The sequence below is a fragment of the Ictalurus furcatus genome, chromosome 1 (assembly GCF_023375685.1).
Source record: "Ictalurus furcatus strain D&B chromosome 1, Billie_1.0, whole genome shotgun sequence".
NCBI lineage: Eukaryota > Metazoa > Chordata > Actinopteri > Siluriformes > Ictaluridae > Ictalurus > Ictalurus furcatus.
This window is the reverse complement of record NC_071255.1, coordinates 8,038,230-8,062,070: the sequence shown is the minus strand read 5'-3', so window position 1 is coordinate 8,062,070 and position 23,841 is coordinate 8,038,230. Positions and strand designations below refer to the sequence as shown.

Sequence of the window (23,841 nt, the reverse complement as noted above, 5' to 3'; positions counted from 1 at the left end):
ACACACAAGAAGGCTGTGAAAAATTGTCTCTATTGTTTAACATTTTCTTTTATTTTTTAAAAATCACAAAAATACTCTGCTCTCATGGAGATCAAACAATTGCAAACACAAAAGTTTATCCAAAATTTTTTTTTTATATATAACTTTATAAATATATTTGTGGCACTACTTTGAATTCATATGAGAAAATATATTTGAAGTATATTCCCACTGATATTTTACTTCAATAGCACAAACATTGAAAATGCCCATTTCCACCATCAGGGCAATAATAAGTTCCAGTCAACTGGAAATGTTATGAATCAACCTGGAATTGCACGTGTGTCTATATTGTCTCAACGCACTGTGAAGAGGATGGTTCGAGTGGCCAAAAAATCTCCAAGGATCACAGCTGGAGAATTGCTGAAGTTAAATTGTCAGACACCAGAGGTGGTTTTGGCACACTCAGAGGTAGCCATATGGAAAAGTACCTCATGCCCACGGTTAAATATGGTGGTGGTTCTTTAATGTTTTGGGGCTGTTTTTCTGCCAGAGGACCTGGACATTTTGTTAGGATACATGGCATCATGGACTCTATCAAATATCAGCAGATATTAAATGAAAGCGAGACCGTCTCTGCCAGAAAGCTTAAAATGGGCCGTGGTTGGATCTTCCAGCAGGAAAATGATCCAAAACATATATCCAAATCAACACAAAAATGGTTTACTGACCACAGAATCAAGATATTGCCATGGCCATCCCAGTTCCCTGACTTGAAACCCATAGAAAACCTGTGAGGTGAACTGAAGAGGAGAGTCCACCAGTGTGGAACTCAAAATTTGAAGGATCTGGAGAGATTCTGCATGGAGGAATGGTCTCAGATCCCTTGCCATGTATTCTCCAACCTCATCAAGCATTATAGGAGAAGATCTGTTATCTTGGCAAAGGGAGGTAGCACAAAGTATTGACTAAAAGTGTGTCAATAATTGTGTCACACATATATTTAATAAAGATATAAAGATTATTTTGATAAACCTGTGTTGTGTTTGTAATTGTTTGAGATCCATGAGAGCAGAATATGTTTATATGTTTATATATATATATATATATATATATATATATATATATATATATATATATAGAGAGAGAGAGAGAGAGAGAGAGAGAGAGAGAGAGAGATGGGTAAATATAAACTGACTCCATGTCCCATGTCCTTCAGCCATGGCTAGGCTAAAATCCTGGGTTCCCTGAGAAAAACCAATAGACGCATTGCAATATTCAGCAGCTTTGTCTAGCTTCATAAATTTTATATATATAATTCGCAATGTCCTGAAAAAGAAAGTATCCATTGGAGTACTAAGAACCAGACATTGAACAGGTCAGCCAAGGAAAACAACAGCAGCTGATGAGAGAAACATTGTGAGAGATGTGAAGAAAAACTCAAAAACAACAGTCAGTTACATCACCAACAACCTCCACAGGGCAGGGGTGAAGGTATCACAATCCACTGTTCGAAGAAGACTTCAAGAGCAGAAATATAGAGGCCAGACCACAAGATTTAAACCACACATCAGCAGTAAGAATCAGAAAGCCAGCTTGGAATTCACAAAGAAATACAGAGATGGTTATGGAACCAAGATTAACCTCTACAAAAGTGATGGAAAGGCCAAAGTGTGGAGAAAGAAAGGATCAGCTCATGATCCAAAGCATATGAACTCATCAGCCAAGCATGATGGAGGTAGTGTCATTGCATTTCTGCTTCTGGAACAGGCTCACTGATCTTTATTGATGATGTAACTCATGATGGTAGCAGCAGAATGAATTCAGAAGTTTACAGAAACGTTCTGTCTGCCAGTTTACAGAGAAATGCATCCAATCTAATAGGGAGAAACTTCATCATGCAGCAAGACAATAACACAAATCCCACTGCCAATACAAACATATTACCAAACCTAAACCCCAGTGAGCATGCATTTCACCTCCTGAAGAGGAGACCAAAAAGAGAAACCACCCAAATAAACAACAATTGAAAGAAGCTGTAATACAAGCCTGGAAAAGAAGAATGTAGCAGTTTGGTGATGTCAGTGGGTCATCAGCTTGATGCAGTTATTGCAAGCAAGAGATATGCAACCAAATACTGTGTTATTTACTTTCATTTACTTTACGACTATTTGTTCCTATAGTTTTGCTCATCTAAATAATGCGTGTTCTGCCACCAAAGGTGCCATGTTCTAAGTTTTTTTTTTTTAACACATCCTCATATTTTAGATGTAAATATGATATCATATCATATTCATCTTTTGATTAGGGATGTACCGAATGTTCGGCAACCAAATTATTCAGCCGAAAATAGCAAAAAAAAAAAAAAAAAGCACTTTCGGTGTTCGGCCGAATAAGTGAAAAGGCCGAATAAATTTGACCGAACAATGACGTGTTTAATGACACGCCAAATAGCCTAGCAACCAGAGTGAGACACGCGAATTTCACGACCTCCACTTCCGGCAGCGCGTTAGGAGCGATGAGGGGGCGCGCGCATGCACGTTCTACATGCACGAGCGCATGCTCTTCAGATGTTGACTACCGTGACATTGTTTACTGTGGAGACGTGCGTTTGATTTGTTTCTGTTCCGGAGTATTCTGTCACGTCGCGAGACGTAAGGGAGTAGAGTACGGAAGCAGGTAAAGACGTATTTATTTAAGGGCAGGCAGACAAATCCAAATCGTAATCCAAAAAACGTAGTCACAGAAAGCAGGGTCAAAACAAGAAACATGAACTAGTACTATGGACTGGGAGCGGAACAACCAGCGGGGACTAAATGAACTAATCTATAGTTTAAACTAACTAAATCTATCAAGGAACATAACATTAACAACGTATCTAACTCTACTATATCTACTATAATACTCCGTGAGGTGTACAGGGACGCAAGCGGTATATATCCCCAATATAATCAGCCGTATAGAACCGAATAGAACCATTTTCTGCACTCTTGTCAATGGACTTTTTAATGCACTTTTTAGTTGTAGGCTACAGAGTGTTACATTCTTTCAGCAGTCAGTTATAGGCCTAACATTGGCTATTCAAGGGGGCTCAAAGATGACCACATCAAAATATTTTTATTTTACTCTTTTATTTATTTAAAGTTATATTGTGCCTTGTTGGTAGCCTATGCCTGCTGGACTGAAAAAAAATGTTCAGTGTTAAATAAATATTTTGAAATTGTAGTTTTTGTAATTTATTTTTTTCTTTGAAAAGCAAGACAAAATAGTAAAAAGCACATTTTGACTATTTAATTTATGCAATGGTGAAAAAAATGGCAAAATAAATGGTAAAAATGTGTTCGGTTTTCGGCCAAGTTTTTCATTATATTCGGCTTCGGCCAAGAATTTTCATTTCGGTGCATCCCTACTTTTGATCGAAGTCACAAATGTCTTCAGTGTATTGCAAAAATACAAAAATTGACCTTGCTGTTCCAATACTTTTGGGGGGGACTGTATACTATGTATACTCTATATATGCTACATGCTTGCTTGTATACTTGACATATGAAAACTTTTCTCAGATTATTTTACATATAGCTATGGATGTCAGACATCAGAAAACCCAGATAACTGTGCATTTGTAGCTGCCTGGACACTGTAGAGGTGAATAGCCTTTCCCTCATATTTGTGGTTAGGTAGGGAGAAAGGGAAAATATTCGAAATCTGGTGTCTGGTCTGTTTGATTTATGTTACAACCCTTGTTGTAATGGTCTTTTTGATTTATGTTACAACTCACTGGCACAAAGAGTCTGATGGTTGTAAAAAGCTGGAATTATCAATATGTTTAAATTTATTTTGAAGAAAGGCAGACAGAGATAAACAGTAGAAGACCACATTGTGTTCCACTCCTGCCAGCCAGGACCAGGAGTCTGAGGCTCACCTAAACTGGACAGTTGAAGATTGGAAAAAGACCAGGCAATGTTTATCTAAACATAAAAAAAGAACAGGTGCTGCCCAGATTCAGTGAGCTTGTGTACAGTGTAGCCTCAGTAACTGAGATCACATTTTCTTCATTCTGATGTCTGATGCGAACAGTAAATGAAGCTCTTGGCCTGCATTTTCATGATTTTATGCATTGTCCTGCTGCTACATGATTGGCTGATTGGATAACTGCATAAATGAACTAGGGTGCAGGTTCCTATTAAAATGGCCACTGAGTTTATGTCTATGTGCAGTATAAAAATTAGCTGTTTCCTAGACAAGCCACACACACACACACACACACACACACACACACACACATACATACATACATACATACATACATATATATATATATATATATATATATATATATATATATATATATATATATATATATATATATATGACTCCTAATACAGTTAAGATTAATAATGATAATAATAAAAATAAGAATTATAAGAATAACATAAACACCTTAATTTAATGTCACTTTTAATACATTTTACATTTGTAGCATAGGCAAAAACAGCACAGGCAAGAAAATAAACAACAACAAAAAAAAACCATCGGACAGAAAATTACAGTATACCAACAATCCAAGCAACAAAAAAAAAAAAAAAAAAAAACAGTTGGAAAAATAAAATCTTAGTATGAAGTGCAAAAATAACAGCTCGACAGCAATCTTCAAAGTCTTTTTGATTTAAATATTTAAATTTGACAGATGGTAAATATTGAGAAGAAGTCAATTTAGTAAATTTTTAGTAAGATGAATACAAAATCACTTTACTCTTAAGACACTCAATAAGGTATCACCTCATGACCTTATGCAAGTCAAATTTGATGCTATAAAGAGCTTTGAAAACCAGTAAATGTATTTTAAACTGCTTTTAAATGAAGTGGGGAGCCAGTGCAATGGTGATAGAAACAGGCATAATATTCTCCCTTTTCTCTTGTTGTTTTTAATTTTTTTTTAAACAAACTGAACCGAAAAGCCTCATAATGTACTTCAGTAAATAAAGTTTACTTTTTCCCTATCTTTTTGTCAAATTCAACACTTAAGTCCAGATAAACAAGAATGGAAATAGTGCTTTAATTAGCAGCAATTATCAAGCAATTAACTTTCAATAATGCTATTTAATTATAGTAACCTGACTAATTTGTTCATGGATATCATTTCCTGGAGAATTGATAGTCTGTGTAAATGCACATTTTGCATGATTGTACTCAAGAATGTTAATGAAAATGATCCAATGTTGTTCCTTAACCTAGATTAATTATTTTATTTTTTTTGCATTTGGAAATATGCCTGTTCCCAGGAATTCATTCACAATATCTAATAAACCAGGAATTATTTATTGTGTTTAATCCACCGGCTGTGGATATTAAAAAATTTAATAGTGTACCTATTTCCCAAATCGTTAGTTCCTCTGTTATATTAAATGCATCTACACCGTATAACAGATAAGTAAGCAGGATCCCTGATGGGGCCTCTATTAAAGAAAAATATCTGATCGCATGTTACTGATTTTGTCATTGAAAAACATATTCGCAGAAGTGCGGATTACTTACAGTTGGGCTGAGGTGCATCCCTGAGCCAGTTATACAGTGGAGAGAGGTTTCAAAGTTAATCAATAGTTGAAAATAACCCCATTCTGTGTCTGCAATTTGGTGCGCATTGCCTTGTAAGAAGTGCCTAAGCACCTTTTGCCATGCCATTTCAGCTCTATGATGACGACAGATTTTCCAGATCAAAAGCTAATTTTAAAAAGCCTATTTTAAAAATGTATTTTCAACTGCATTTCCCGTAAGTTGAGACATAATTCAAATTCAGTTGCAAAACATGCATTTGCATTTCCATACACAGCAGTTTACAATGGCTGCCAAACTTAAAATGCAAAGTGAATTGTTCATTCCATTTTCGATGTCTAAACATATCTGCCATATTGAAAAAGTAATAGCAATCCATCCATTTGCAATTGCACTTTCACATCCTCGTCGTAAAATGTTACCAAAAAAAAAGGCCTTTACAGACCCATTTACAAGAACTGCATTTATATGTACACTGTCTACGATGTAGACCTGTCAATCAAACGCTGTGGGTGGGACTTTGGGAGGGTGACGAAACTGGAATATCCTTGTGTCAGTGGTAGCAGATTCTCTTCCACTGTTTAAAAATATGCAGATACCATCTGCTAAGCACACTTCAAAATAGATTTCTTAGTGTTTCTGCCTGAAAAGATTCTTAACCTCCTGCTTTCACAAACACCATTACTAGTAAGGCTGAATTTGCAAAGTTTTTATTGATTCATTCATACATTCATCTTCAGTAAATGCTTTATCCTGGTCAGGGTTGTGGTAGATCTGGAGCCTTTCCGGAGAACACTGGGCGTGACATGGGAATACACCCTGGATGGGACCGTTACAAACTTTCATCAAGTAATTAACAGGTTTCTGATGGATAAGCCCAGGTTGCCAGGTCCACATCATCAAAGCAACCTAATGAAACATTACAACCATCCCCAAAACAAGTATTAAACTTTTTTTTCTTGATAGCTAACTCACCATCCTAAATATTCTATTACAATTATTATATATAGTATCATAAATTATAGCTATAAATGATAATAATAATAATAATAATAATAATAATAATAACCAATTCAATGACACACATCATGATAGATTCATTGAGTTAAACTACACAGTATATTTCATACTGTATATTTCATTTACTGTGGTGTTTACAATACCTCCATGTCTACTGATGTACGATTTCACCTGTTAATTCATGATATTTTAACCATAAACACAATCTGCATGTATGCATAATAGAATATGCATTGACTATAAACATACAAAATAAAACAATCCAGGCTACCAGTTTTGCTAAAGATTTGTATGAATGCCCAACATTTAGTCTGTGTCAAGAGTTGTGCGAATTGACCCATTGTCTTATTGATTATATATAAGATTGTTTTTATCCTGTCACCAGCACTTTTAAAGTACATACAGATACAGATTTTTAGGACCATAATTTTTTATTCTCTCATATTTGCATATAGGTGTGTTTATGCTCATGGCAACAATATTGTATTATGGATTATTATTATTATTATTACGGATTATACTTATGGATAATCCATAATAATACTATTATGGATTACCAATAAACGACAGGGATTGCTATTCCGCTAAGTAGATCTCTAGAAGATCCTTATGGCTTGGTGTCCTGTCAGTAGCTAAATGATGCTAAGTGGTGGTCTAGCCTGCACTGACCAGACATATTACATACATAGCTCATAGAAATTCAGAGCATTTATACAGAGAAAAATGTAAGGCATACAAGTATGCTGATGCTTTATTATTAGGAATACCTGTACATCTACTCATTCATGCAATTAGCTAATCAGCCAATCGTGTGGCAGCAGTGCAGTGCATAAAATCATTCAGGTATGGGTCAGCAGTTTCAGGTAATATTCACATCAACCATTTGAATGGGGAAAAATGTGATCTCTGTGATTTTGACCTTGGCAGGATTGTTGGTGCTAGACGGGCTGGTATATCAATAACTTCTGATCTCCTATGAATTTCATGCACAACAGTCTCTAGAGTTTACTCAGAATGGTGCAATAATGAAAAAGCATCCAGTGAGCAGCAGTTCTGTGGACAGAAGCATATTGTTGATGAGAGAGGTCCAATAGAAAATGGCCAGACTGGTTCGAGCTGATAGACATGCTACAGTAACTCAGATAACTACTCTGTACAATTGTGGTGAGCAGAAAAGCATCTCAGAATGCACAACACATCAAACCTTGAGGCGGATGGGCTAGAATACCATGTCGAGTTCCACTTCTGGAAGAACAGAAGAGCAGAAAGCTTAGGCTTAGGCTTACAGTGGGCACAGGCTCACCAATACTGGACAGTTGAAGACCAACGTCTGGAAAAACGTAGACTGATCTGATGAATCTTGATTTATGTTGAGGCACACAAATGGTAGTGTCAGAATTTGCTGCTAACCATATTCCAAATCCATTTACACAACCTGCATTGTGTCAACAGTCCAGGCTGGTGGAGGTGGTGTAATGGTGTGGGGAATGTTTTCTTGGCTCACTTCGGGCCTGTTAATACCAATGATTGTTTGAATGCATTTGAGCCACAACATTTGAGCTGTGCCACAATTGACCCATTTTCTAACGGCTACTTCCAGCATGATAATGTCACAAAACAAAAGTTGTCTCAAACTGGTTTCATGAACATGGCAATGAATTCAGTGTTCTTCAGTGGCCTTCCCAGTCACTGGCATGTGATAGAACACGAGATTCACAGCATGAAAGTGCACCTGAAAATTCTGCTGGAATTGCATGATGCAGTCATGTCAACATGGAACAGAATCTTAAAGGAATGTTTCCAACATCTTGTGGAATCCATGCCACAAAGAACTGAGGCTGTTTTGAGATCAAAGGGAGGCCCTACCCAGAATTAGTATAGTGTTCTTAATAAAATGCCCTGTGAATGTAAATTAGGCATGTTAGTTAACTAGCAAGCTGAGCCTTTTAAATTCTATATATGTGAGATATAATCTCTTCAGCAGTTTCTGGGTCTGTCCCAGGATCTCTGATAAGTGGGACATACTTGCTCTAGCTCAAGCAGGTTGCGCCCAAATGACTTCAACTGGCTCCTCTCAATTCGGAGGAGCAGCGGCTTTATACCAAGGCTGTCCCGGATTGCCAAGCACCACCTGTACTCACGACCTTATTATTTCAGTCACTACCCACAGCTCATGATCATTGATGAAGAAAGGGATGTAGACTGAGCTTTGTGGTTCAAAATAGAAATCCCTTTAAAACTGGTATAATAGTAGATGTTGCATTGAGGCAAACACACACACACACACACACACACACACACACACACACCTATTCTCTTACATCCAGTTCACAAAACACATCTGTTTTTTTTGTTGTTGTTGTTGTTTTTTAATGTACATATGTAAAGAGCCCTACAGCAATGTAGGGCAACAAAATGGGCATGACTAGAAAGGTCTACCCCCCTTCCCCACACCTACCATTCCTCCTCCTACTACAGGAGAGTCATGCTAAGGTTCTGGAGCGCTAAAGCTTTACAGAGATTTGCGTTTTTAATTCCTTGAAGTCCTTGACATTTAGGCTGAGTTGAATTGCTGTGTTCAGTGAGGTCTGCAGTGCTGTGAGGTCTTACAGGATTGGAGTCTTGTCTAATCCCCATGTCTCCTACAATTACCATTGCTAATAATAATAATAATTATAATATTCTCATCAGTGATCCCCTGCCTATAAAGAACATAATGTGCAAGTGAAGAATACACACTTGGCAGGACACCAATCCACTACAGGGTACCATTCATGCACACATACAAATATGGCTAGGAAAAGTTTTGTGGTCATTGTACATATATAAGTATAAGAAGATTTAATGTGCAGTTTCCCTATCAAGCTATGTTGCTTATATTACACGAGAGGAAAAGGATTTCTATGTATATAAAATAAAATGGAAAGGGTGTACAGTACAAGGCAAATATATTCTGTGCATACACTGTATTTACATTTGCACAAAATGACCTCAAACAGTATATTACATAGTATACTCTCACTGGCCACTTTATTAGGAACATTAATGCAGTTATCTGTCATATCACAGCAAACCAGCGACTCCATTTCCCAGAATGCACCACCAACTACAAACATGGCCAAAGAGGACTACACTTCACACACACACATGTTCACCTTCTCTGGAGTTCTAACCAGAGACACCTGTTCCCATTTACACTCACAATCACACCACACATGAATCACACTGTTCAAACACTAAGTCTTTGCAAAGTATACACTCAATTGCCTTGTCTCTGTCGTTACCAAGCCTTATATCGTCTCTGTTATTCTGTTGTTTTTTTTTTTTACTTTGCCTTTATTGACTTTTGCCTTATCCTTTGGAGTTGTTGTTGTTGTTGTATTTAACCGCCATACCTGCATTTGCTTCTGTCTGTGCCTCCATTACATAACAGAATACTTCGCCTTCATATGGAAGCAGCAGGTAAGCCGGAATGGCCACAAGCCGTCGATTCCCACGGACAGCTTGTGAGGGAGCACCACCAACAACTCGCCTATCTGACCGAGCAGGTCACTCGTCTTTCCCAACCCACGCTGGTCGTCATGCCAACTCATTCCATTTCCTCCGATACCAGCACTGGAGACGTATGCCGGGGATCCTGCACGATGCAAGGGTTTTCTCCTGCAATGCTCCTTGTTCTTCACCAGCTATCTCGGCATGCCGGATACACGTAAGGTCACCTACTTTATGGAGCTCTTAACCAGTAAGGCTCTCACCTGGGCAACGGCAGTGTGGGAGCGAGGAGGCGAGCCCATCTCCTCTTATGAACAGTTTATGGGACTATTCCAGCGTGTCTTTGATCACACTCTTGAATGCAAGACAGGAGAGGAGCTCCTTACTATGTCTCAAGGCCATATGCCACCGCAGAGACCATGCAGATGGTGTATGCATGGCTCAGCGAGGAGGAGAGAGAGAGGCACCATTGAGAGTTTTGCTGCTTTTACTGCGGAAAGGAAAACCATCTCATCCGGCAGTGCCCTCTCAAGTCTCGTCGGGACACCGGGGAGAGCGGGTACTGCAAACCCCACTCTCAAAGGGTGAGTCTATCCCAGTTGGTCTCTCAGCCAGCATTTGTTCTACCAGTCATGGTTGAATACTCAGGGGTGTCTTTTGTCCTAGAAGCATTGATTGATTCCGGAGTGGCAGGGAATTTCATTGATCAAGACACTGTTAAGCAGTTCAATGTCTCCGTTCATCCATTACTACAGCCACGGACGATCCAAGCCATTGATGGAGCCCCAATCAGGAGAGGGTTCATCTTACATTGCAAGGAGCCTCTCACCCTCCAAGCCAGCGCACTCCACGGAGAGACTATTGTCCTCTATGTCATAGTCTCTGTCAGGCATTCCGTCATCCTGAGTCTCCCCTGGTTGGAGCAACATAACCCATGTATCTTATGGACTGACAAACAAATCACACACTGGTCTACTCACTGCCTTGCACACTGTCTACCAACACTAGTAGTTCTGCTGGTGGCTACATCCATCGAGAGCTCTAACCAACCCGCTCCCATTTCACCCAAATATCAGGACCTTTTGGAGGTTTGCATCAAGGAGAAAGCCAGCGGACTACCACCACACCGACCATATGACTGTGCTATTGAGCTGCTTCCCGGGGCCAGTCCATCTTGAGGGCGGGTGTATCCCCATCACAGATGGAACAACGAGCTATGGAGGAATATATTCAAGAGACACTCCAGCAAGGGTATATCAGACCTTCTACATCCCATGCTTCAGCTGGTTTCTTCCTTATGGAGAAAAAGGGAGGCAGTCTTAGGCCATGCATAGATTACCTGGGCCTCAACCGATGCTCCGTCAGGTATTGCTGTCCTCTGCCTCTGGTTCCAGCAGTCCTAGAACAACTCAGATCAGCTACTCTCTTCACGAAACTGGACCTTCGCAGTGCATACAACCTGGTCCAGAGGGAAATGAGTGGAAGATGGCCTTCAGTACCTCCTCGGGCCACTATGAATACTTGGTCATGCAGTATGGGCTCTCTAGTGCTCCCTCAGTGTTTCATCAATGACATCCTAAGGGATCTGCTGGGCTGCAGTGTAATCACATACATCGACGACATTCTGATATATTCAAGTTCCCCTGGAGAACATGTCTGCCAGGTCCGTCAAGTCTTACAAAGACACCTTGAACACCAGCTCTACGACAAAGCAGAGAAATGCGAATTCCACCAGCACACCATCTCGTTCTTGGGCTACATCATCAGCCCTGAGGGGGTCACCATGGACCAAAGGGAAGGTACAGGCAGTAGTGGAGTGGCCCACTCCTCAAACAGTCAGGGAATTACAATGATTTCTGGGCTTTGCCAACTTCTACAGTTGTTTTATCAGAGGTTTCAGCTCCATTGCACACCCTTTAACGTCCCTACTGAGAGACAAGCCTAAACGATTGCCCTAGAATCCAGCTGCCCAAACAACATTAGATCAATTCAAGAAAGCCTTCAGCACAGCTCCGATACTAAAGCATCCGGACCCTTCCAAGCCCTTTGTTGTAGAGTTTGATGCATTGGAGACAGGAGTGGGAGCTATCCTCTCTCAGAGGTTCACAGATAAGCCCACGCTTCATCCCTGTCTCCAGCAGAACGAAACTATGATGTGGGAAACAGAGAACTCTTGGCAGTCAAACTAGCCCTGGAGGAATGGCAACATTGGCTGGAGGGAGCAGCACACCCCTTCATCATTTTCACATCCACAAGAACCTTGAGTACCTACGTACAGCCAAGCATCTGACACCTCGTCAAGCCCGCTGGCCATTATTCTTCTCCCACTTCTAGTTCACCTTGTCTTACAATCCAGGTTCCAAGAATACAAAGGCCGATGACCTCTCCCGTCTATACAGCACAGAGGTTCAAGAAAACCATGATGAATTAATTCTCCCACCTTCCTGTGTAGTCAGCTCCCTAGAATGGGAGATGGATCAAGCCCTAGCATGCATACCACGATCACAAATCGGAGCAGCATGTCTCCCAAGGAAGCAGTTTGTGCCAGAGCAGCACCTGCTGGAGCTCATTTCCTGGGTCCACACGCCAGTCACCACAGGTCACCCAGGTACACAATGCACCTACCATCTGTTGCCGGAAAAGTACTTGTGGCCCAACATGCTAAGGGATGTGCCTAATCAATGGTTCCACGAACACTGCCTGCCGGCAAGCTCAATTCCCTACCCATACCTGAACGCCCATGGTCCAACCTTTCCACTGACTTCATCACTGACCTACCAGAATCCCAAGGTAACATCACTATCTTAGTTGCTGCGGACTGATTTTCCAAGTCACTGCACCTAATTCCACTACCAACCATCCCATCTGCCTTTATGATGGTCGAATTGCTGTTCCAGCATGTATTCACGTATTTTGTGATCCCAGAGGAGCTCTTCAGTGATCGTGGACCACAATTCACATCTTGGGTCTGGTCCAGTTTCATGGTTAAGATGGGAATCACCATCAATCTCACCTCAGGCTACCACCCGCAAGTGAATGGTCAAGTGGAACGAGCCAACCAGGCGATTTCTCCATACATCTGTGCATCAAACCCCGAAGACTGGTCCAGATTTCTTCCTTGGGCTGAGTACGCCCAGAACTCCCTACGTCACTCAGCCACATGCCTCACCCCATTCTAGTGTGTTTTAGGTTAAAAGCCACCTCTGTTTCCATGGAATGCCAAACCCACTGACTCCCTGTCCGTAGAACATCGATTCCATAGGAGTGGAATCACTCAACATCTTGTACAACACAGAATCACAATACTCTACACACAGAAACCCAACAGTGTCCTGACTAATCTTATAACAGACTTGCCACAATAAAATTATTCATTTGTTTATACTGATTGAAAATATCAGATAAGTCGGTTTCCATTCCACCAGCAGAGGGTTAAGGTGGGCTACAATATTCATTCAAATTTATAGTTAGAGGTAGAGTGTGGTGGATAAATAATGAGATATCTTGGGCACTAGGTCTAGATGTTGAACTATTAATGCACCAAGATCAAGACTGTATTATCCTGAAAATGAATGGAGTCATGTTTCATCCTTTTTTAAGGTTCGAATTATGATTAATGAATGCAAAAACAGGGAAAAAGTTCCTTTTAAGCTATTATTATTATTATTATTATTATTATTATTATTATTATTATTATTATCAGTAGTAAACACAGCATAGGGTGTAATTCATGAAGCCCTCCTAGCCATGAGTACCTAGCCACATGGGCCACTGTAAAACACTTGGTATGCTAGCAATGTCATAATGCCTTTTAGCTGATATAGCAAGCTAATTTTATAGCTAAATTATAACCAGCCTGGTTTTAATCAAAATGTAATCCTACACAACGGTGTTCTGTCTACAACATTAATACTTTTATGTAATCAGAACCCTCCAGTTCAAACCACTGTTTCTAGAGTTTGTCAGATTTGCAAATGCTGTATCACATAATTGCTTTATTTATGGCTTAATGTTAACTTTACCAGTGTTGTTGCTATCTACATAAAATTATTCCAGAAAATCATCATCATTTGTCATAATTTCTTAGCATGAGCACACTGCTGGGAAAACAAACGAGTTAATTAATATTTAATCATTAATCCTTGCCTGGAGTAACTACCAACATACACAAATTAAAGCACACACTACATGATTTACAAAATGAATAGTGAAACAAAGGAAGTCATTTATAATGCAGCAAATAATTACTAAGGGTTGTAACAATAGAAATTAGTAGGCAGCGTCACATTTCGAATAGCGCTTCCACCTCATTAAGCTCTTTTGTAGACTTGGAGGAATTTAATAAATGTTATATTTCTCCCGTGGTGTAAGAATAGACGGAACAATGCCCCACATTAAATGAGCTCTAGCAGAAATCCATAATGTTAAATTCTCCTAAGAACACTTCTGTAGTCTGTGTTCATAGAATACTCAACTCCCAATCCCTTTCATTCTATGCAGTAGGTTTTCATGAGCTCAGACAATACTGGGAATGGGATTAGTATTAGAGGTGTACATGAATGTGTGACAGGATTGCAGACTCCAACCTTGAAACCTCAATAATGTTCAGATCCATTCATACAACACTGAGTTTAATGTTGAGTGCAGGTGTGCTTTCAGTCTTTCTATACAGTCTTGAACTGTATAAGGTAGCATAATAGTTTATTCCTCAAGAGGAAAATCCTCCGGCTATTAAAAGAGCAAATGTGCTGAATGTGTGTTTATGAAAAAATGACAGTATCTAGGGCTTGGAAATAGAACCGAAATATATTCATTCATTTATTCATTCATCTTCAGTAACCTTGTTATCCTGGTCAGATATAGTATATAGCAATATATAAACATCAAAGCCATTTACTTTCCATCCTTTGTGGAAAACTGGATCAAATGTACTGGAAGACTGGAATATTTTAAACAGTAAAATTATAAGGTTTTATTATTATTATATTTTTTAAAGAGACGAATGTTAGAGAAGTGAAGATTTTTCACAATGTACTCCTGTATCATGGGTTCAGTGATGTTTAGATCTGGTGATTAGTGAGGTGATGGAAAGCATGTGGCTGGTCAAACTACTGCTTGATTTGGTGTTTAGGAACTTGTTTATCAGTGTATGGAGCCGTTCAGTCTTGGAAAATGGGAACACATTTGCATCAGAGGGCTCAATGGTGTCTTATTCCTTGGCCATTATTTACATACTTATATAAAATTAGTCAAAGCAAGCACCTGACCCAATGACTCCCACATGATTGCTTTGGATGGTCCCACCTTCACAGCCTAAAGATTACACTTCCCAAAAATAGTTTATGCCCAAGTCTCACCCTTGCTTCAGTGATTAATCCCACCTGGATATTGTTGATTTGTACCTAAGTGCTGTGGCTGTAATCACAATGATCATCCCAGGACACTTATTAAGATATGCTCATACTGAACATCCTTTCAATACATTTAGTTCTGTGTGTCTTTACACTTCTACACCTGTACACTGTACTATGGTTTATAATCTCGCTAGCCAGGGTGTCACCAAGAAGCATACAGGTTCCCTTTTAAGTCTGGTTCCACTCATGTTGTCTCAGGGACATTTTCCAAATTTAATTGAATGATGAGGCAGGGCATGGTGGATTACTGGTTAGCACATTTGCCTCGTACCTTCAGGGTTGGGGGTTTGATTCCCGCCTCCACCCTGTGTGCTTGGAGCTTGCATGTTCTCTCTGGGGGTTTTCTCTTGGTACTCCGGTTTCCTCCCCAGTCCAAAGACAAATGTTGTAGGCTGATTGGCCTTTCCAAATTGTCCATAGTGTGTGAATAGATGTGTGTGTGTATGTGTGATTGTGCCCTGTGATGGGCTGGCCCCCCATCCAGGGTGTCCCCCGCCTTTTGCCTGTAGTCCCCTGGAATAGACTCCAGGCTCCCAACGACCTTGTGTAGGGTAAGCAGTACAGAAAATGGATGGATGAACATGGTAGCTTTCCATGACCAGACTTTGACATAGTAAGCTATAGTCATGCTTTGGCGTCCACTTGCTATTAGAAAAAAGTAAGGAAATCAGACCAAACTGCTTGTTTTATTTTTCAGAGGTCCAGGATAATTTCCAGCTTTGTGAATCTCGCATCATAAAGCTTTCACTGATAGATCATAGAGATCTGATGTAAATTGTTCCTCTTTACTTTTCAACTTGTCACAACAAGATTTGTGTACCATTTTACCTCTTTTAATTGTCATCAGTTGATTGATTTTAAAAACTGACAGGGTGATGACATTAGGCTGATGAGTGCAGAAATGCTTTTATAGCTGATGTAACATCACTCACTTCTCTAACTGCCTTTTGTCCACCCCATTTATGTCTATTTCCCAAGTGAATGTGGTGTCAAAGCTGCACTTTGCACTGGTCTAATGGAAAAAGCAGGCCTGCCCTCACATCGACACTATTGATATGTTTGCACAGGCTTTAGAAGGAAGTGAGAGGAGGCTGATGAAGGTAGGCTATGAAAGTGAGTTTATTTTCGTCTAGCAGAGCCTGAGACAGACAGCGTGTGAGGGAGTGGTGGATAGGGATTATCCGAGGAAAGATAAAATAATATATATACTACTGCAGACAAAAATCCGCTTTATCCACCTTATCAGGTAATTTCTTTCACTCTTTCCCTCACATATTTACTTATCCTTATCATACAAATACCTACTCTGCAGCTGCACGTAATAGGCTCTTATACCTTTTACAGGCAACTTTTTTTGACATCATTATTGCTAAAACACTGGTTCTTGAACATACATTACTTTCCTAACAAACACATCTCCTGTTGTGCAGTTGAGTGGACTATAATGCAGGTCAATATTGGTTCCTTGGCGCGTCATTGATTCACTAGATAATTATGCGTGCCTGAATTACTCTGGGAAGATCATTAATTCTTACACCCATTAATTATTCCATGTAATCAATTTGTAAGAGTGGTGAAACAATGAAAAAGATGCACACCTTCAATTGTAGCACACACACTCAGAGCAGAAGAGCATTGGATTAAGGCATTGCTCATTAATATAAAATGCTCATGGGCATTTCAACACTGATTAGTGTCACTAGCCTGTTGAAAAGCCGAAACTCATTATGATAAGCAGTGATAAGTGTCATATCGAGGGGCTGTGTAGTTATTTCACCAGCTCCATTCTTTTTTCTTTCTTTTTTTTTTTGCCTTCACATCCGCTTGTCTAAATATTCGATGAAATTAACTTTCTGTCAAAGAAGTGAGGGCATTATATGACAAGCTGTCCATAACCGAAACTGAACTGTCTTAGGGATTTTGATTGATAACAGCTCGCTCGCAAGTTTCTGCTAACTTTTCACTTCACAGGCAGGACTACCACATACACTCACAAACCACTTTACAAGTACACCTGATTTTCAGGCAATATTCCAATTACCAGAGGTAGGTAGAGTAGCCAAATATTTTACCTAAGTACAAGTAAAACTACTTATAAAAATAATTACTTGAGTAAGAGTAAAAGTAATAATGTTAATAATTACTTGAGTAAGAGTAATAAAGTATCTGATGAGAAGATTATTCAAGTAGCAAGTTGCTAGTTAATTCGGATCTGATTAAAATGAAGGGAAAATCCTGAATCTCAGACAACAGGTGTACGTCACCGTTCCTTGAAAGTCTATCCTTTTTGTTTATATGATATAAAACCTGGGTTCAAGATGACGCAGAATATCCCAGTCCTGTGATGGGTACAATAACACACAACCTGCTATTTTCAACAAAAAAATCTCACACACACCACAAAAATGAAACATTTTCCCAACAGTTAACAATCTTTATTTTCACAACATGTTAACAACACAAACTTGTCAGCATCTGCATTTAAACAAGTCAACAGAGAACAAAAAAACAGACTATGGAACAGAACAGAAGAGAAAATGTGTGTAGAGAGAGTGAGTGTTTGTTTGTGTGTGTGTGTGTGTGTGTGTGTGTGTGTGTGTGTGTGTGTGTGTGTGTGTGTGTGTGTGTCTTGCCTCCGCTCACTTATCCCCCTCGTTGGCCATTATCTTCCAGGCTGTTATCTTATTGCCCTAAAAAAGTGAGCGTTTGTTGCGTCCGCATTTAGACTACTGCAGCGTATCATGACCTCATTATACGTGATATAGACTAATTGTTAAAACTAAATATATTCATTAACATTTAAAAGTAATGGAGTTACACCACTGAATGTAATGAAGCAAAAGTACATTTCTGTGACTAAAAACTTTACTTGAGTAAGAGTATAAGTATGGACAGTTAAACCTACACTTAAAAGTACTTTAAAAAAAAAAAAAAAAAAAGTTACTCAAGTTAATGTACCGAAGTAAATGCAGCGCATAAAATCATGCTGATACAGGCCATGAGCTTCAGTTAATGTGAACGTCAAACATCAGAATGGGGAAAAAATGTGATCTCAGTGACCTTGACCGTAGCATGGTTGATGGTGCCAGATGGGCAGGATTAAGTATTTAAGAAAGTACTGATTTCCCAGGATTTTCTGTAGGTGGAAACACCTTGTTGATGAGAGAGGTCAGATGAGAATGACCAGACTGGTTTGAGCTGACAGGTTATCTACGGGAAGTCACTCTTGACAACTGTTGTGAGCAAAAAAGCATCAGAAAAAGAACATGTTGAACCTTGAGGCAGAGGTTCCACCCCTATCAGCCAAGAACAGGAATCTGAAGCTACAATGGGCACAGGTTTGCTGAAACTGGACAGTTGAATACTGGAAAAAATCCAGGTGATGTTTTTCCAATCTTCAACTGTCCACTTGAAGCGAGTGCTTTTTTTCCTTTGTGCTCATAGCTATCTTTTCTCTCCTCTATCTTCACTGTTAAAAAAGGTTGCTTGCACTAGATTAATGGAGTAAAGCAGGGAGTTTGCACACACCTGTTACTGAGGCAGTAATATGATCATGTTCCCTGATCTTCTATCTTTCTTCTATCCCAGGCACCATGCATCAGATGTGGCTGTTCTCTATGGCGCAGTGTGTGCTGTCGGTGTCCGTGATCGGCCTGAATGTTAGGCTGTGTATGCGTTTGGATTCGGGCAGCCATTTAAAGAGTGTTTCCTCCTGTCTAAAGCTGTGTTTGGGCTGGGTGGGAGCTATCGGGGGTGCCATGGACATTCCAGTCAACATGTTGCTGAACATGAGGAGCACTCAGTGCCTGTACACGTGCATGATGCTGGTGTGCTTCCCCCTGCTGGTCAGACAGTTCACCGTGTGGCTGCTGCTGCTTCTCATCCTCAACACGCACCTACATTGCCGATTAGGACACAGGTGAGTTGAGGGATTCCAGCAACAGACTGTGCTATCTACATGATCAAATTTCCTGACTGGGATTTGTTCACCCCAGGATATAGTTCAGGACTGAATACTTGGTAATATGTCTTTCAGGTATGCAGGCTTGGTAACACGTCGGCGAATGCTGTGTCTGGTGCTCCTCAGCTGGCTTTGCTCTGTTGTAACTGCCTTCGCACAGTTCATTGTGTGCAACTCAGTGGACACTTGGGGAACGGCTGGGCTGGGATTCATCTGGCCCAACCATACTACCCATAAGCCACACCCGCAAGCCCCATCAGTGATTGGCGAGTACCTTCCTTATGGCGGATTCCTGTCCAAGTTCCTGGTGGAGGACATGAAAAACTTCACCTACGCAGAGATTCACAGCAGCCACTGGGGCGTCTGTGCTCATGACACTGTCCTTAACCCAGCCTTTTTGGTCTATGTCTATGATGTTGCTGTTTATTACATTCCCCTACTTATTCTGCTGGGTGTATATGTAGATCTTAGCTGTGTGATGTCACGACAGACTGTGATAAGTCTCTCTGAGCTCCAGATGAAAACCTCAGGCTGGTCTTGCTCTCTGGTTCTGTCCTTGTGTCTCCTGGTTCTCCTGTACCTACCTATACACACCATCCATGCTTTGCATCTCTTTGCCCCCAGCAGCCAATGGCCTCTTTGGGCAAATTATGTGGCCTCTATCCTATTCCAGACTTATGGTTTGGTTCCTCCTGTCCTTTTCAGTTCTTCTCCTCAAAAAGTGACTACAGGTAGTGAATCTCTGGCTCTAAAAACAGCTACCTCACGGCTGAAGTCTATTTCCCCGACACCCTTGGAGTTCTGTTTGCCTAAGCCAATGCCAAAAGGCAAAACATGACAAGAGGTGTGATACCATGATGATGATTTTCACAAAACCCAAAATCCAAATCCTAACCCTAACCAATTATCCAATTTTCAATACTCCGATTTTAAATTTCACCCGAGTGACCGTGATGCCTGCTCCATGAAAATGATGTAAGCTTTTCTTTCCATCATTTCTGAATAATTATGATTTCTGCCAGCTAGCTGTAATCCTCAAATTAATATTCCCCTGACAACCACCTCAAATAACAGTAATGGTGCTGTCCTAATCGAATGCCGCAGAAGGATTAACTGGCTACATGTACTATAGCCCAGTGATGAAGACTGATCTGAGCATGTTTAATTAAACCAAGAGTAATAATAACATCTACGATCGGGGCTGTAATAATTGTATTCAGACATAATTGACCACAGATTTCATTGCTATTTGATTAAATGTGTCTTTCTTGTGTGTAGCTTGAATAAAATGCATATCTCACCACTAATTGGGTTCTTTTTTATATTGGAAAAAAATGACCCTGTCTGATATTCAAATTGCACAAAGGTCTTGGCTCCTTTCCCTCTCATTTCTCCCACTCACTCTCCATCTCTTTTTTTAGGGAGAAATCTCTGGCCAAGTTCCTCGTTTGTCCTGTCCTTTTCACATTTCACTGCGTTATGATGAGTGGTCCCTTCTGACTATTGCTTCATCTGTTTCAACTGTTCAGCTCTCTCTCTCTTTCTGAAGCTTTTGCTGTCTCACTGAAGTTTAGGCCACACAGGTCCCTCGCTGCACAGCGCTACTGAAAGGTGGAGCCAAGAGAAAAAAGGAAAAGCTCTCTTAGATGGAGAGGCCCATTCGATTGTACTCTGTGCATGAAAAACCTTTTTGTTCCCTGCTGGGTAGAACAGCTCCCTGCCATTACTTTACCACTTCAGTCGATCCATAGGATTTAATCTTTGCCAGGCTTTCTGCATGAATGAGTTCACTTCAAAGTAAGAAAAAAAATCAGGTAACTAACATTCAGAGTGCGACTTAAGACATCAGCATCCAAAGCTGAGGTACTTGCTGTATGTCATATCTAAACTATTTAAATCGGCATAAATGCATTAGGTATGTGCTTATATTGTATATAGCAATGATTCTATCCACTGGATGACGTGCTTATTCTTTATATCTGAAGGTGTAATGCTACCACAGTCCTTTCTAGGATTCAAGTCTAAAAAGCTTCAAGGAATGAATAAAAACAGACACTTCTGCTAGGAACAAAAATGAGAGTTCAGAAAAAGGAGAATTAAACTTATGCTTAAACTGTAAGCATTTTCTTAACATAAAACTTCATTATGATAACATTTGCGTTAGACAGATAACCAAACCTAGCATGTCTTATGCACTGTTAAAAATTTGCTATCTCTCTTATTTCAATAATAACTTGTTGCAATAATATATTTTTAACTGTTGATCAGTTCTGCACATCAGCTTGGAGGAATTTTAGCCCGTTCCTCAGTACAGAACAGCTTCAACTCTGGGATGTTGGTGGGTTTCCTCACGTTAACTGCTTGCTTCAGGTTCTTCCACAACATTTCTATTGGATTAAGGTCAGGACTTTGACTTGACCATTTCAAAACATTAACTTTATTCTTCTTTAACCATTCTGTGGTAGAATGACTTGTGTGCTTAGGGCTGTTGTCTTGCTGCATGACCTGCTTTCTCTTGAGATTCAGTTCACAGACATATGTCATGACATTTTCCTTTAGTATTCGCTGTTATACATCAATTCAGAATTGATTGTTCCATCAATGATAGAGGTTGTCCAGGCCCAGATGCAGCAAAACAGGTACAAACCATGATACTACCACCAGCATGTTTCACAGATGGGATAAGGTTCTTATGCTGGAATACAGTGGTTTCCTTTCTCCAAACATAACGCTTCTCATTTAAACCAAAAAGTTTTATTTGGCCTATTGGAAAAATATTTTTCCAATAGCCTACTGGCTTGTCCACAGAGAAGGCCAGCAATGTTCTTTCTAGAGAGCAATGGTTTTCTCCTTGCATCCCTGCTATGCACACCATTGTTGTTTAATGTTCACCTGATGTCTGGAGTTTGTCCGTCGATTTCGACGAAGACCGAAGTTTCCATTTCCGCCTCCATTATGGAGAACACAAACTGGGACTCGACTTGTGCATGAATTGGATTATAGTGTGGAAGCAGTGATTCATACACCCATTCATACACTACGGTCACTTTGGAAACGCCAATCCGCCTACCATGCATGTCTTTGGACTGGGGTACCGGAGTACCCGGAGGAAACCCCCACAGTACAGGGAGAACATGCAAACTCCACACACACAGGGCCACAGTGGGAATCGAACCCACAACCCTGGAGGTGTGAGGCGAATGTGCTAACCACTAAGCCTCTCCTGATGGTAGACTCATGCACATTAACATTAACCAATGTGAGAGTCCTGTAGATGCTTAGAAGATACCCTGGGTTCTTTTGTAATCTTGCAGACTATTACACGTCTTGCTCTTGGAGTGATCTTTGTTGGTCGAACACACCTGGGGAGGGTAATAATGCTCTTGAATTTCCTCCATTTGTACAAAATCTATCTGACTGTGGATTGGTGGAGTCCAAACTCTTTAGAGATAGTTTGGTAACCTTTTCCAGCCTGATGAGCATCAACAACTCTCTTTCTGAGGTCCCCAGAAATCTCCTCTGTTCGTGCCATGATCCACTTCAATGACATGTGTTTGTGAAGATCAGACTTTGATAGATGCCTAAAACAGGTTGCTCACTCACACCTGATTGTCATCCCATTGATTGAAATCACCTGACTCTAATTTCACCTTCAAATTAACTGCTAATTGTAGAGGTTCACATATCTTTGCCACTCACAGACATTTGTCTGATTTGTTTAATTGGGTTCTCTTTATTTACTTTAGGACTTGTGTGAAAATCCTGATGATGTAGAAAATCCTAAAGGGTTCACAAACTTTCAAGCACCACTGTATATGGTGAAGCATAAATTCCATAACTTGTGTTTGTGTTAATTATAAAAAGTCTGCATAAAGTCTTTGTAAAAGAAACACATTGAACTATTTTTTTCTAACCCATTTAGGAACATTATGTTGGGGTTGGAGTGCAAAAAACAGGAATTTTAAATATTGGTACTCTTCAAAGATTATGTTTTTTTCTTCTGTTTTTATTCCATTTCTGAATCATAAATAAAATATTAGTGGCAGTGGGACCTGACTTCATATAGTGGACTCATGATACCTGACTATTCCTTGCTCATCCCATCACCTCAGATAACTTACAAATATTACAGATAAAAAAAAACATTTAAAACCATTATAACTGATGTTAACTAAAACCTGGGCTTTGTCTGCTTTAGGATATGAAACTATAATGTTCTCAAAACTACCACTGAAATCATGTTGGTTTATAAGCGAATCACTAAACCAAGTGGGCTTCTGAGATGGGTTGAGCTTTATGCCAGGCCTAAGTGATGTCAGCACATATCTCCCTGGCTCAGTATGCAAGTTTAATTAATAGATCTCGTAGGATTGAGTCAAAATGACTGGACGTGTTATAAAACATTCTTCTAGCCATATGAAG

General features: G+C 39.9%; 1 protein-coding gene across 1 annotated transcript; it reads left to right on the top strand.

Moving 5' to 3' along the window:
- Positions 1–19,051: 19,051 nt before the first annotated feature.
- On the top strand, positions 19,052–20,947 carry LOC128606756 (adenosine receptor A1-like). The gene is made up of 2 exons (XM_053623146.1): positions 19,052–19,377; positions 19,495–20,947. Exons 1-2 carry the CDS (start codon positions 19,052–19,054, stop codon positions 20,255–20,257), a joined length of 1,089 nt encoding a protein of 362 aa, XP_053479121.1. The 3' UTR covers positions 20,258–20,947.
- Positions 20,948–23,841: the final 2,894 nt, after the last annotated feature.

Bases quoted from the DNA above. Each gene is read 5' to 3' on its own strand.
- LOC128606756 (XM_053623146.1), top strand. From the start codon at position 19,052: ATGCATCAGATGTGGCTGTTCTCTATGGCGCAGTGTGTGCTGTCGGTG. The intron at 19,378-19,494 runs GTGAGTTGAGGG...TATGTCTTTCAG, and splicing joins CATTGCCGATTAGGACACAG to GTATGCAGGCTTGGTAACAC.